The following is a 14,030-nucleotide window of genomic DNA, read 5'->3' on the forward strand; positions in this document are numbered from 1 at the left end:
TTCTGAAAACATCTTAATTGAATTATTGTGGTCCTAAAGAATGTCTAGTGATAAGCCTTATCAAAGGAGGAGATGAGTGAAGTATGCAAAAGGGTTTCTTTTGGGATTTTTAGAAAGCCCTTGGAAATAGTTCTTATCTCAGATATGTAAGCATGAGCTTCCTCTCCTTCAGGCCTTCCTGGGCACTACTTTGTTTGGGTTTGACATAAATGATTTCATCCTGGTATCTACAACTTTCACAGTGTGTAGACTATACTATCTAAGTTTGTGTAAGTACACTTTGTGAGGTTCCCACAATGATGAAATCATCAAATATGCATTTCTCTGAATACATCCCTGTCATTAAGCAGCACATGACTGTATATATTAAATTATCCATGTTCTTTTTATAAGAGATTAGGCCATGTCCAAGTGGCCTGAGAATTCTTCTGATCTATTGTGCCCATTTATTGATATTAACCCTTAAAGCCATAAACACCAGGGGAGAAAGTAAAAACTGCAGAACAAAATTTAACATCACACATGATCTCCCTTCTTTTGGCTTCCACAGCTTGTCATGTTTTGTGGCTATCTTAAGTTATCTCAATGTATCAAATCTAAAACAAATGCTTATTATAGATTTAGGATAGATGGCTATGTAAAGACAAACTAAGTGGTTTTTTTTTTTTTTTTTACCATACAAAATACTATAGTATGTTTTTTATAACTATGTCCTGAACTTAATTCCTTGCATTTTATTAGCTACAGTTTTGTAACTGAAATTAGAACATTTTAATCACTGCAAATATCACACTAGCATAGGTCTGTTCCAAGCTAGCTGCCCAAATGTTTCACAACCCATTTTTAAGACAAAATGCAGTTTATTGTTTACCACAATAAGGGAGAATACCACCTTTTAAAGCTTTGGTGAAGGGAAGCCAAGGTCAGAATTTGTTGAGAAATCATGTTTGATTTAAGGCAAGTCTTTCAATGTGGGGGCCCTTGATTAACACTGGGTAAGGATCACAGTACGACAGGATTGGTGGAAACAGCAAGGGGAGGATTTTGGAAAGAGGGATTCATAGAATCATAGAGTACTTTCCATGGAAAAGTTGATGGGTCTTTCAGGAAGTTCCTGTAATGAGCAAACCATTGCCTGGGCAGGAGACTCCTGGAAAGAGAGTCAGGCTAATAGAGACAGGAATTGTACAAAGTCTTTGTAATGTAGATGGTAAGATGTGGTTTCAGTTCTCACTTATCCAAGCTGACTGTGGGGTACATGGTTTCAGTTCTCAGGTCTACTGAGATAACTCAGTCTTGTAACAGATGAACTGAAGTATTTGATTTTTTATTTACAGCTCCTTATATTTGTAGCAATTTGACACAAACAACTTTTTACATTTCAGCATTGCTTAGCAATCATTTCTCAGTTTATTAGTCTATTTCTTGTGTTTGGAGGGAAAATCAAAACAGAAAAACATCCGAAATAAATGTCCTTTAAATCCAGAGGTGGAAGCAGAGGGAAACTGAATGCTATGCTTGATTATTTAAAACATCAACCCATCATTTTGGGCAATTTTTTTAAAGGTTGAAGATGAAATCATTGATGCTGGGTACTTTCAGTAGATGAAAATCCTCTGAAGCAGGTAGAAAATTACCATCTTTTAAAAGTTCCAGCTCTGTCTTCAGGCCACTTGTCTCTTTCCCGTTTAAGTTGGAGGCAGGGAAATTGTCTGAGATCATTGTAAGTGCCAGTTCAGACTCTCTCTTAACCCAGTTACAGAATAGGATATACATTCCATTATATGCCTCTAACTTCCGTTTTCTCTCCCACAGATAGGACATATAGGACACAGTTGGTAGTCACAGTTTTGAGAAGCAGGAGGGTGTTCTGGGGCAATGAGGTATACTCAGCTGGAAAGAGGCTGTCTAGGGGTGAAGCACTGAGGATGCTTAACATTTGAAAGAAGTGTGAACACTGTATTTACATTTAAATTAAAATGGAAACTTTGTATAGGTTATGTTTCTGAAAGGTGTGTGTGGCACATCTGCTGAGGTCTATTGTTTATTCATGCTGTAAATCCTTTGAAATGTGTTAAAATGCTTCCCACTCATTATAAAGCTCCTGCCACCCCTGGATTAGGACTTTGATGTCACCAATCCTGCTTCAAAGGGTTCTTTCTGGGCTATTAATCACAGTTTAGCCTCTGAAGATATCGCCAGAGAAAACATTTGGACATCTTTGTGCTAGACTTGCTAAAACTTTGAAATCTTGAGTGTCTTGCGTATGCACAAATTGCAGCACTTCCTTTCATTGACAACTTTTATTTTGCTACAGAATCAAATGACACTGTAGGTAAAAATGCAAATAAATCTCTTCACACACTTGATTTGGGGGGCAGGGGAAAAGAGAAGTGGTGAAGGGTGGGTGGGTAGAGAGGAGGGGAGAAGAGAGTCTGAACAGGCCACTCAGCCCCTTCAAAGGTAAAAAGGGATAGGAATCTGAGTGACTAAGAGTTGCCTTATGTTTTCTTACCCTTTTTTTTTTTTTTTTTTTTTTTTTTTTACTAGCCAGTCCTCACGTAGAGAGTTGGTGAGATTCCCTGGTCTTTTCTTGCCTTCTACTCTCTGCTCTGAGACCTATGTGAACAGCAAATAATAATAATAAAATATTAGTTAATGTGAAGTGAGTACTTGCTTTGTACCAGTCCTGTGTGGACTGTGCTTTTTATGAATTATCTCACTGAATCCCCATAACAATGCTGATAAGTAGGTAGTACTGTCTTCATATTATAGACTAGGAAACTGAAGCTCTGAGTTAACTGAGTTAACTGAAGTTAACTTGCTCAAGATCATGCCCCTGGAAAATGCAAAGCCCCACAAAGCTCCATTGGCCTCCAGGAATCGGAGGCTGCTTCCTCCCACTGCCTACCCCACTGGTTCTCTGGGAGTGGCCAGGTTCCTCCCTATGTGTTGAGGGATTGATGGGATTCAGGACTCACTATCTCAAAGTATGGGATGAGACCCTCAGATGAGAGGTGCCATCCCGATACCCAGAGGAAAGTAGCAACCTTCTCTCTGAAGACACAGGGACATAGAGAAGAATCTGAACAAACAGGCCTTGCCATGTTTCCCCAGTTTATTACCATTAAATCATATTCTTTTTCCTATCATCTTTCTCCATTACGCTCCCTTTTATTTCCTTATGAAGGTTCCCTTGTCACCTAAAACTTACATTAAATAAATTTGTATGCTTTTCTTTTATTAATCTGTCTTTTGTTATAGGGGCCTCACCCATGAACCTAGGATGGGTAGAGGAAAAAACATTTTCTCTACGTTATAGCATCCTTACTGTCTGATCTACCTATCAGTGTCTATGTCTCTTGTTCTCTGTCAATCCAACTTCTTTCTCAGGAAAACTTTCAGCATCTTTTTTCTTCCATATTCATCTCTATGAATGACTAGCAGCACCCTAATTGGACTATTTGTTGTTGATGTAGTGAAAAATATATAACATGAAACATATCTTCTGAACAAAATTTGTGTACAATACAGTATCATTAACTATGTGCATGTTGTTGTACAGCAGATCTCTAGAACTTTTTCATCTTGCATGACTGAAGCTCTATACCTATTAAGCAGCAGCTCCCCATTTTCTTCTGACCCCAGCCACTGGCAGCTACTATTCTACTCTCTGATTTTATGAGTTTGACTACTTTAGCTACCTCATATGAGTAGAATCACGAAGTATTGTGTGCTTCTGTGACTGGCTCATTTCACTTAGCATAGTATCCTACAGCTTCATCCGTGTTGTAGCAAATGACAGGATTTTCTTCTTTTTTAAAGGCTGAATATTCCATTGTGTATGTATACCACATTTTCTTTGCCTATTCCTCTGTCCATGGGCATTTAGTTTGTTTCTACCTGTAGGCTATTGTAATGGAAAGCAAATATCTCTTTGAGATCCTATTTTCAATTCTCTTGGATAAATACTCAGAAGTGGGATTGCTGGATCACATGGTAGATCTACTTTTAATTTTTAAGGGAACTTTCATTCTATGTTTTCCACAGCAGCTGCACCATTTTATATGCTACTAACAGTGGAAAGGGTTCCCATTTCTACACATTCTCTTCAACACTTGTTATTTTCTGTTTTTTTTTTTTAATGCAATCCTAACAGGTATGAGGTGATATGTCATCTCATTGTGGTTTTGATTTTCATTTCATTTCCCTGCTAATTAGTGATACTGAGTATCTGTTCATATACCCATTAGCCATTTGTATACCTTCTTTGGAGATATGTCTATATGTGCAAATGCTTTGCACATTTTTAAGTCAAAGTATTTGCTTTTTTTGCTGTTGAGTTGTAGGAGTTGTTTATACATTCTGGATATTAATTCCTTATTAGATATATGGCTTGAAGATATTTTCTCCAATTCTATAGGTTGTCTCTTCACTCTGTTGATTGTTTCCTTGGCTGCACAGAAGTTTTAGTTTTATGTAGTCTCATTTGTCTATTTTTGTTTTTGTTGACTGTACTTTTGGTGTCATATCCAAATAATCATTGCCAAGACTGTTACGAAGCTTTTCTTCTATATTTTCTCCTAGAGTTTTATAGTTTCAGGTCTTATATTAACTTTTAAATTCATTTTAAGTTTATGATATAAGGTAAGAGTTCAATTTCATTCTTTTGCATATGAATATCCACTTTTCCTAGAGATTACTTTTGCCCATTATATAGTCTTGGCACCATTGTCAAAGATCATTTGATCATATATATATATATGAGTTTATTTCTGGGCACTCTGTTCTGTTTCATTGGCCTATATGACTGTCTTTATTTCAGTAGCATAGTATTTAGATTACTGTGTCTTTATAATATGTTTTGAAGTCAGGAAATGTGAGGCCTCCTTGAGTTTTGATCTTCTTTCTCTCAATTGTTACAGCTATTCTGAGTCTTTAGTGGTTTATAAGGATTTTAGGATTTTTTTCTACTTCTGAAAAAGATGTCATTGGGATTGTGATCGAAATTGCATTGAATCCGTAGATCACTTTGGGTAGTATGGACATTTTAACAATATTAAGTTTTTCAGTCCATGAATAGTGATGTTCTTCCATTTATTTGTGCCTTCCTTAATTTCTTTCAGTGATGTCTTGTAGTTTTTATTGTATATGTCTTTTGCCTCCTTGGTTAAATTTATTCCTATTTTATTTTTTATTCTATTGTAAATGGAATGGTTTTCTTAATTTCTTTTTTGAATAGTTCATTGTTAGGATATTGAAATGTAGCTGAGTTTTGTTTGTTCATTTTTGTGTCCTGCAACTTCACCAAAGTTAGTTCTAACATTTATTAATTCTAACGATATTTTTTTTATATGGGCTCTTCAGAATTTTCTAAGATAAGATGTCATCTATGGACAGAGATAATTTTACTTCTTCCTTTCTGATTTGGATGCCGTTTATTTCTTTTTCTTACCTAATTGCTCTAGCTAGGATTTCCAATACTGTGTTGAATAGAAGTGATGAGTGTGTGCATCACTTGAAGGAAATTAGAAATATTTAACCCCAAAATATATTTCTTTGACATATTTTTGAGATGGCTGCCATGAATCTCACAGATAGAAATAACACTGCAAAACTGACTTTTGTGGGGAGGGGGAAATTTACATCTGTGGAGAGTGCAGCCAAGTCTGTCCTTTGCCAATGTAGACACCTTTAAAGGTCTGGGGGTGGGGGGGACATTTCCCATCTATACCATCTATTCTCTCTAAGGGCTGCTAACTGTAAGGTTTCATTTACATAACAAGACCAGCTTTACTAGTCAAGCCTCTTCCTTTTTCCCTCCCTGTTTTTCTGCTTTCAAGCCCCCATTCTTTAAAAACCTCTGAACCTCATTGAGGAGTAGAATCTTCATTCTGAGGGATGCCGTGTATGCACATGAAAATAAATTTGTAACTTTTCCCTCCTGTTAATCAATTTGCCTCATGTCAGTGATTTTTTTTAGTGAATCTTAGCAGGCCAAGAGCCTTTGCTCCCTACATCCTGTTCCTGATCATAGAGAAAAACTTTCAGGTTTTCATTGTTGAGTATGATGTTAGCTGTGGGCTTTTCATATATGGGTTTTATTATGTTGAGGAAATTTCCTTCTATTTCTAATTTGTTCAGTGAATTTAATAGTTTTATGTTGTTTCTTTTTTGTTTATAAAACTAATATAAATTTTATTTTATTTATAATTATTAAATAAATTATTTAAAACTTATAATTATTATAATTTATATCATTGAAGTTTCAAAATCCAAAATTTTCCAATATTTTTTTAAATTCAGAGCAGATTATTTGGAAAATTAAAAAAAAAAAATACAAGGACACAAAGGAGAGTTACTGGTGGTCCTATTCCTTAACTCTTCCTTCAATTTAAGTTCTGTGTCTTTTTTCCCTCAGGTAATTTGGCCCAGACAAGAGCCAGGATAACAGTGGCCTCAAGATCTTTGCCTCCCCATTTTAGCACTGGGAGAACCAAGGTGAGTAGCAGAATTGCACTAAAAATGTTATGGGCCAGAGGGCTATTCCTGCCACAGGGATAATGCTAGAGAGGGCAGCATTAGTTCCCTTCATCCAATGCCCACTGTCTGGACAATTCTGGTAATGAGGTGGAAGGTATTTAGGATTTAGGGGTTATGAAATTTGAAATAACATCAAGGAATACTTACAATCCTGATTCTCAGAAAGACCACTTAAGATAATGCACAATGGCACCTGATAATAAAGTCCATCTAAGAAGAGATAAAGCATTTTCCTTGAAGCTGTTACCAGCCTACACCAATGACAGAGACAAACAGGAATCAGCAGAAAAGAAACTAGACTGTTTCCTACTGCTCTGCTTTGCTCCCTTAAGAATGAGTTGTACACTTGTCTGTGCAAAGGGAATGTTAGAAGGGTTAATAAATATCTAGATGTAAAATAACATTTTTAATTGTACTACCCTTCTAGCTAAAGTTTAGCAAGGGTTTCAAGGACTGCTTGGGTAATATTCATTGCATATGCTAACACCAAAAAAGAATTATCTTGAAATAATGGAGTAATAAATGGGTCACATCTGTGAATTTTCTTATCTTTTTGTTTACAGTGGATATTGACTTATTTAATGAAGAATAAGTAATTTGGCCATACGTTAATACTGTTGAATATTATTCCAAAATTGATGCAGACATACATATTTATACTTACTCCCTGAGAAGAAAAGACTTACTTGCACATAGTAGGAACTCAAATCATTTTTGTTAACAATAATTTTTATACCCAGATTGCTATTTACAATTAATTATAATATCCTACATTACAACCTTGCTATTTTGTAGCAAGATATTAGGACTATTAAACATGGACTATATAAGCCTCTTTAAGACATTAACATAGGAGTTTCAGTGGTTCTGAGAGCCTCTTGATATTACATGTAAAATTTTATTTGTATAAATACAGTTGATTCTCATTATTTATAAATTATGTTCTATGAAGTCATTGCAAGCTCTGAATCACACATACTGAAACATTTTGCTCCAAGGTAAATATGGGGTTAGGGTCCTGTGATGCTCTAGTCTCAGTATTTTGTCAACTGGTCATTACATAATCTCATTTTACATGTGTTTCTGCCTAAAGAGAACTATTTAACATATATTTCTTCCAAATAATTAATTATATTCAATATTTCTTTATATAAAACAATATTTTAATTGCTGCATTTGTGTTGTTGACTCACCACCAACAAAGCTTATCTAATTTACACGTTTTAGGAACAGGATGGTTCCATGAACTCCAGTTCCATGGGTACATCACAACCTTCCTGTGCTTAGGAACAGTAGACAGCCTTTCACCACTATACTTGGGGGACCATTTAAACAGCAAAATTACTAAATAAAAACCACAAAAATACAAAAAATGGGGCATTAAATAGACCTCAAAAAGAATACCATGTTTATAGCATGAGAGCTGAAACAGGAAGGCAGAGCGTCACCTGTTTGACCTCAACTGGAACCATGTGCTGCAGGGCACTCAAATTTTTCATCTCTCTATTCTTGTTTATGAATGACCATGAAAGCATTGTGAGTATTGACTTTGGGGTGCCAAAAAATTTTAGCAAACAGGCAAATCTGCAAATAATAAGAATGGACTGTGTATGTATCTTTTGGAGTCATTGGCTTCTACCAGATTATGCAAGGGATAATGACACAAAAAGATTAAAGCTCCCGCCCCACCCCCTTTAATACTAGTATTTTCTATCAGCTCACATTCTTCTCCTTTCCTCAGTTTGTTTATTGACTACTGGCCCCTGCCAGAGCCTGTTCCTCTATCTTCCATACTTTTAATAGCAGCACAGTATTGCCTCTCTCCCTGCACTGTCTACCATTGTTCAGACACCACCCACATGAAGAGTGTGCCTTCTAGTATGTGGCATATATTTACATCATTAAAATAATAATTTGTGTGAGTAAGATGAAAATGACTAGAGATTTATTTTCACTTAGAAAGGAGACGAAAGTTGAAAGTCCTAATTAAGGCATCCAAAAATATGAAGGGCAACAACAGCAATAAGAAACAAAACAAAATAAACAAGTAAAAAAACCAACTCCAGCTACCCTCTGCCTTATCCAAGATAAAATAACAGGAGTGCCCCTGGATCAAGCTGAGCTCTGTAAGGTAGAAAAAGTAATATCTTTTCCTTACCTATCATAAGGGTTATGGCTGAGACCCCTATAGTGAAAGACTAAAGATTAAGAAGAGAAAAGCATACAAATCTATTTAATATAAGTTTTAGATGACATGGGAACCTTCAGAAATGAAGGCCCAAAGAAATAGGGGAATCTGTATTTTTATGGTCAGTTATGCAGAAATATGATTGGAGAGCAAAAGGGTGCGATCTAATGGTAATGAACTAGGGCTTACTTAGCAAGACCTGTTTTTCAGATTCTTCTTGGTGTTCCTGTGTGATATTCCTAACCCACAGGCATAGGTCAAAATTTCTGTCACATAAGGGTCTTCGGAGGAGAAGGGAGGGAAATGGTTTTATGGCCTGCTTCAGAAAAGGAGGGCAAGGGGAAGGTGAGAATGACCTTTCTGCTTCTGCTGATTTCTCAAGTGCCAAGGTCCCATATTTTGGGATAGTGTGTCCTGAACCCTTTCAGCTTCAACACGTTGAGCAGCACTGCACAGGGCCAGTTTTCAATGCCATTCTTGCCTTCCCCCTTCAGTACTATAGAGGCTTTTGAGAGGTGTGATGCAGTACATAGGTTTTTTTTTTTTCTTTGTTAAGAAATAGACATATAGGAATAACATTTATCAGGCATTAGGCAGATGGGAGGGGGAAGGAGGGGATGAGTATATACATACATAATGAGTGTGATGTGCCCCATCTGGGGATGGACACACTTGAAGCTCTGACTCCAGGGGGTGGGGGGGGGAGCATCACATGTAACCTAAACATTTGTACTCCCATAATATTCTGAAAAAAAAAAAAAAACCTGAAAAGAAAAAAGAAATGGATATATCACTTGATAGCAGTAAAAATTCTTGACAAAAGGCCCTGTCAAGAAGATAATAAATATATGCACTACTGAGGTTTCAGGATGCAAATAATGAGTACTTACAGAGTCCAGGAGAAAAATTCTTCAGTTTTTCATTTATTGCTGGTTTATAGATGGTTTATGGGACTTTGGGGAGTCTATGTCTTTATCTAAGAGTGAATTTAGCTGACAGATAAGGCAAATTTTTTATTATGATAAAGAAATTAGTTTATTAAGAAGACATAACAATTCTAAATCTTTATGCACCTAATGACAGATCTTTAATATACATGACACAAGGAACTGACAGAATTGCAAGTATAAACAGACAAATATACAATTTTAGTCATAGATATTAATATCTCTCTAATACTTGATAGGATAAAAAACAGATTTGATAAAGAAGACTCAAAAATGTTGATAGAAATTTTATCCAAATATATTTATAGATTCAATGCATTCCAAATCAGAATTCTAGCAGGCTTGTGTGTATGTGTGTGTGTGTGTGTGTAGAAAAACTGATTCTAAAATTTATGTGGAAATTGCAAAGGACCTAGGATAGCCTAAACTTCTTTGAAAAAGAAGAAAAAAGTTAGAGAATTAAAAAGACTTGAGTTTGAGTCTTAATATAAATCTGTGTAATCAAGACAGTATGGTGATTGTGGTAATGGACTCCCAGGTGTATATATATGTTAAAACTAATAAAAATTGTATACTTTAAAATATGTCCAGTTTATTTTATCCCAATTATACTTCAATAAAGCTGTTAAAAATGATTACTGCTAAGAAATCATGAATTTTAAGTAATATCAATGCAAGAAAAGAATGAACAACAAAATATGACAGAACTATACTTCTACTCTCAGTAAAAACCTGTTGTTATACACAGTGAGGTTAAAAACAGCAAGCTAATAAAGCAAAAAAATTAATAAGCTGAAAAATAATTTCTAGGAAACTGTATGTGATATGTGGATTGAAGACACAGTTAATATATCACATTCTGTTTAGTTTGCCTTGAGATTTTTTTAACATTTTAAATTTTTAATTATTAAATGTACATAATAGTTGTATATATTCATAGGGTACATGTCATGTTTTGATACAGGCAAATAATGTGAATTAATCAAATCAGAGTAATTGCGGTATCCATCACTTCAGGCATTTATCATTTCTTTGGGTTAGGAACATTCCAATTCCACTCTTTTACTTATTTTAAAGTATACCCTAACTTATGTTGATTATATAGTCACTTTGTTATGCTATCAAATACCATTCATTCTTTTTTTTGCACCTATTAACCATCCCCACTTTATCCCTCCTCCCTGCTATACTTCCCAGCCTCCAGTAACCATCATTCTACTGTCTCCATAAGATCAATTGTTTTTAATATTTAGCTCCCACATATGAGTGAGAACATGTGAAATTTGTCTTTCTGTGCTTGGCTTATTTCACTTACCATAATGCTCTCCATTTCCATCCACGTTGTTGCAAATGGCAGGATTTTATTCTTTTTTGTGGCTATATAATATTCCATTATGTATATGTATCACAATTCCTTTATTCATTCATCTGTTGATGGACACTTAACTTGATTCCAAATCTTGGCTATTGTGAACAGTGCTACAATATACTTGGGAGTATAGATATCTTGTCAATATACTAAAGTCCTTTGTTTTGGATATATATCTAGCAATGGGATTGCTGGGTCATGTGCTAGTTCTATCTTTAGTTTTTTTAGGAACCTCCATACCATTCTCCATCATGGTTGCACTAATTTATATTCTCACCAATAGTGTACAAGGGTTCTCTTTTCTCCACATCCTTGCCAGCATTTATTATTGCCTGTCTTTTGATAAAAGCCATTTTAACTGAAGTAAGATAATATCTCTTATAGTTTTGATATGTATTTTTCTGATGGCTAATGATGTTGAGCATTTTTTCATACACCTGTTGGCCATTTGGACATCTTCTTTTAAGAAATATCTATTCAGAGCTTTTGCCCATTTTTTAATCAAATTATTTGAGTTTTTCCTATTAAGGTGTTAGAGCTCCTAATATATTCTAGCTATTTATCCCTTGTCAGATGGGTAGTTTGAAATATTTTCTCCCATTCTGTAGGTTGTCTCTTTCCTCTGTTGATTGTTTCCTTTGCTGTGCAGAAGTTTTTTAGTTTGAGGTGATCCCATTTGTTCAGTTGTGCTTTGGATGCCTATGTTTTGAGGGTATTACTCAAGAAGTCTTTGCCCAGACCAATATCCTAAAGCATTTCCCCAATGTTTTCTTTTAGTAGTTACACAGTTTCAATCTTAGGTTAGACTTTAATAAATCTTTTTATTTGATTTTCTGTATGTGAGAGATAGAGGTCTAGTTTCATTCTTCTATATATGGATATCTAGCTTTCCAAGCACCATTTATTGACGAGACTGTCTTTTCCCAACTTTATGTTCTTGGCACCTTTGTCAAAGATGAGGTCACTATAGATGTGTAGATTTATTCTGTTCCATTGGTCTGTGTGTTTGTTTTTATGTTACTACAATGCTGTTTTGGTTACTATACTTCTGTAGTATATTTTGAAGTCAGGTAATGTGATTCCTCCAGTTTTGTTCTTTTTTCTCAGCATGGCTTTGGGGCATTTGTGGTTTCTTGTAAATTTTAGGATTATTTTTTCTATTTTGTAAAGAATGTTATGGACTGGAAAGTTGTTCTGGATGAGTCAGTGAGTAAATGTGAAGGCCTAGGACATCACTGTATACTACTATAGACTTTATAAATACTGTCCACTTAAGCTATACTAAATTTTTTTAAATTTTATTTATTTATTTATTTTGAGACAGAGTCTCACTCTGTTGCCTGGGCTAGAGTGCTGTGGCGTCAGCCTAGCTCACAGCAACCTCAAACGCTTGGGCTCAAGCGATCCTCCTGTCTCAGCCTCCTGAATAGCTGGGACTACAGGCATGTGCCACTATGCCTGGCTAATTTTTTTTCTATATATTTTTAATTGGCCAATTAATTTCTTTCTATCTTTGGTAGAGACGGAGTCTCGCTCTGGCTCAGGCTGATTTTGAACTCCTGACCTTGAGCGATCCGCCCACCTTGGCCTCCCAGAGTGCTAGAATTACAGGCGTGAGCCACCATGCCTGGCCTATACTAAATTTAGGAAAAAAAATTTCTTTCCACGATAATAAGTTAACCTTAATTTACTGTAACTTTTAAACTTTATAAACCTTTAAATTTTTAAAAAAACTTTTTGGCTATTTCGTAATAATGCTTTGCTTAAAACACAAACATACTATATAGCCAGACAAAAATATTTTCTTTCTTTATATCTTTTTTCTGTAAATTTTTGTTTTTACTTTTTAACCTTTTTGGTTAAAAACTAAGAAACTAACACACACATTAGCCTATGCCTACACAGGGTCAGGATCAGCAATATTACCGTCTTCCAGTTCCACACCTTGTTCCCCTGGAAGATCTTCAAGGGCAATAACACATATGCCTTCTACTGCAAAACCTCCTGAAGGACCTGCCTGAGGCTCTTTCACAGTTAACTGGGTTTTTAAAAAATACATAAGTAGAAGGAGTACACTGTAAAATAATGATAAAAGATATAGCATAGTAAATTCATAAACCAGTAGCATAGTCATTTACTATCATTATGCACTGTATTATGCACTATACGTAATTCTGTTATATGTGCTATACTTTTATATGACTGGCAGCATAGTAGGTTCATTTACATCAATATCACCACAACATGTGAGTAATTTGTTGCACCATGATGTTATGACAACCACATCATTAGGCAATAGGAATTTTTCGGCTACATTCTAATCTTAAGGGACCTCATATATGCAGTCACTGACTGAAATTGTGTTATGCAGTGCATGACTGTAACAAGTCCAAGGCCACACAGCTACCCAGTAGAGGAGCCAGAATTTGAACTATGTATGTCTGATTCCAAAACTTTGTGCTCAATAGCATGTCATTCCCAAGCTTCCCTTGCCTAGGAAAGCTTTTCTAGTCTTTTTTTTTTTTTCCCTGACTGAGATAAAAATATATAAGATACTTTGGTCTTTTGAAATCCCCATTTTGGGGAAGAAGAGTTTGTTAGATGATGCTCCTAATGGAATCTACTGACTGGTTGTTTCTAAGAGACTTTTAAAAAATTAAATGATACTACTATTATCTAAATCAACTCAGGAAGACAAATTCTTAGGTCAGACAACAGTTTTCTCGGTCCTTTTTGGGGCTGGCTTTGGAGTTCTCTGGGAGGCCTGGTGCAGACAGAGATCTAGTTTAAAGGGCTGAGAGAGGCAACTTCTGGTTTGCTGTGTCTCTGAAATTCCCTCTTTTAGATCCACACCAAGTTCAGAAGAACCTTGTGACTATGAAAATATACAAGAGACCCTTGACCAAACCCAAGACCTTTCTAAAGTCTTAAATTAGATAATACACCTATAGTATATCATTTATTCTGTCAAATACAGTCAGTT

The 14,030-nt window shown here is 35.4% G+C and overlaps 1 protein-coding gene across 1 annotated transcript in view; it reads left to right on the top strand.

Moving 5' to 3' along the window:
- The window catches only part of MYO3B (myosin IIIB), a 183,150-nt gene that overhangs the window by 50,590 nt on the left and 118,530 nt on the right, over window positions 1–14,030 (top strand). Inside the window, exons 17-18 of the mRNA XM_076005394.1 lie at window positions 2,671–2,686; window positions 4,465–4,479. Coding sequence (XP_075861509.1) covers window positions 2,671–2,686; window positions 4,465–4,479 — 31 coding nt within the window. The remainder of the gene's footprint in view (window positions 1–2,670; window positions 2,687–4,464; window positions 4,480–14,030) is intronic.

Source organism: Microcebus murinus, chromosome 8, assembly GCF_040939455.1.
Source record: "Microcebus murinus isolate Inina chromosome 8, M.murinus_Inina_mat1.0, whole genome shotgun sequence".
In the NCBI taxonomy this organism is placed as follows: Eukaryota; Metazoa; Chordata; class Mammalia; order Primates; family Cheirogaleidae; genus Microcebus; species Microcebus murinus.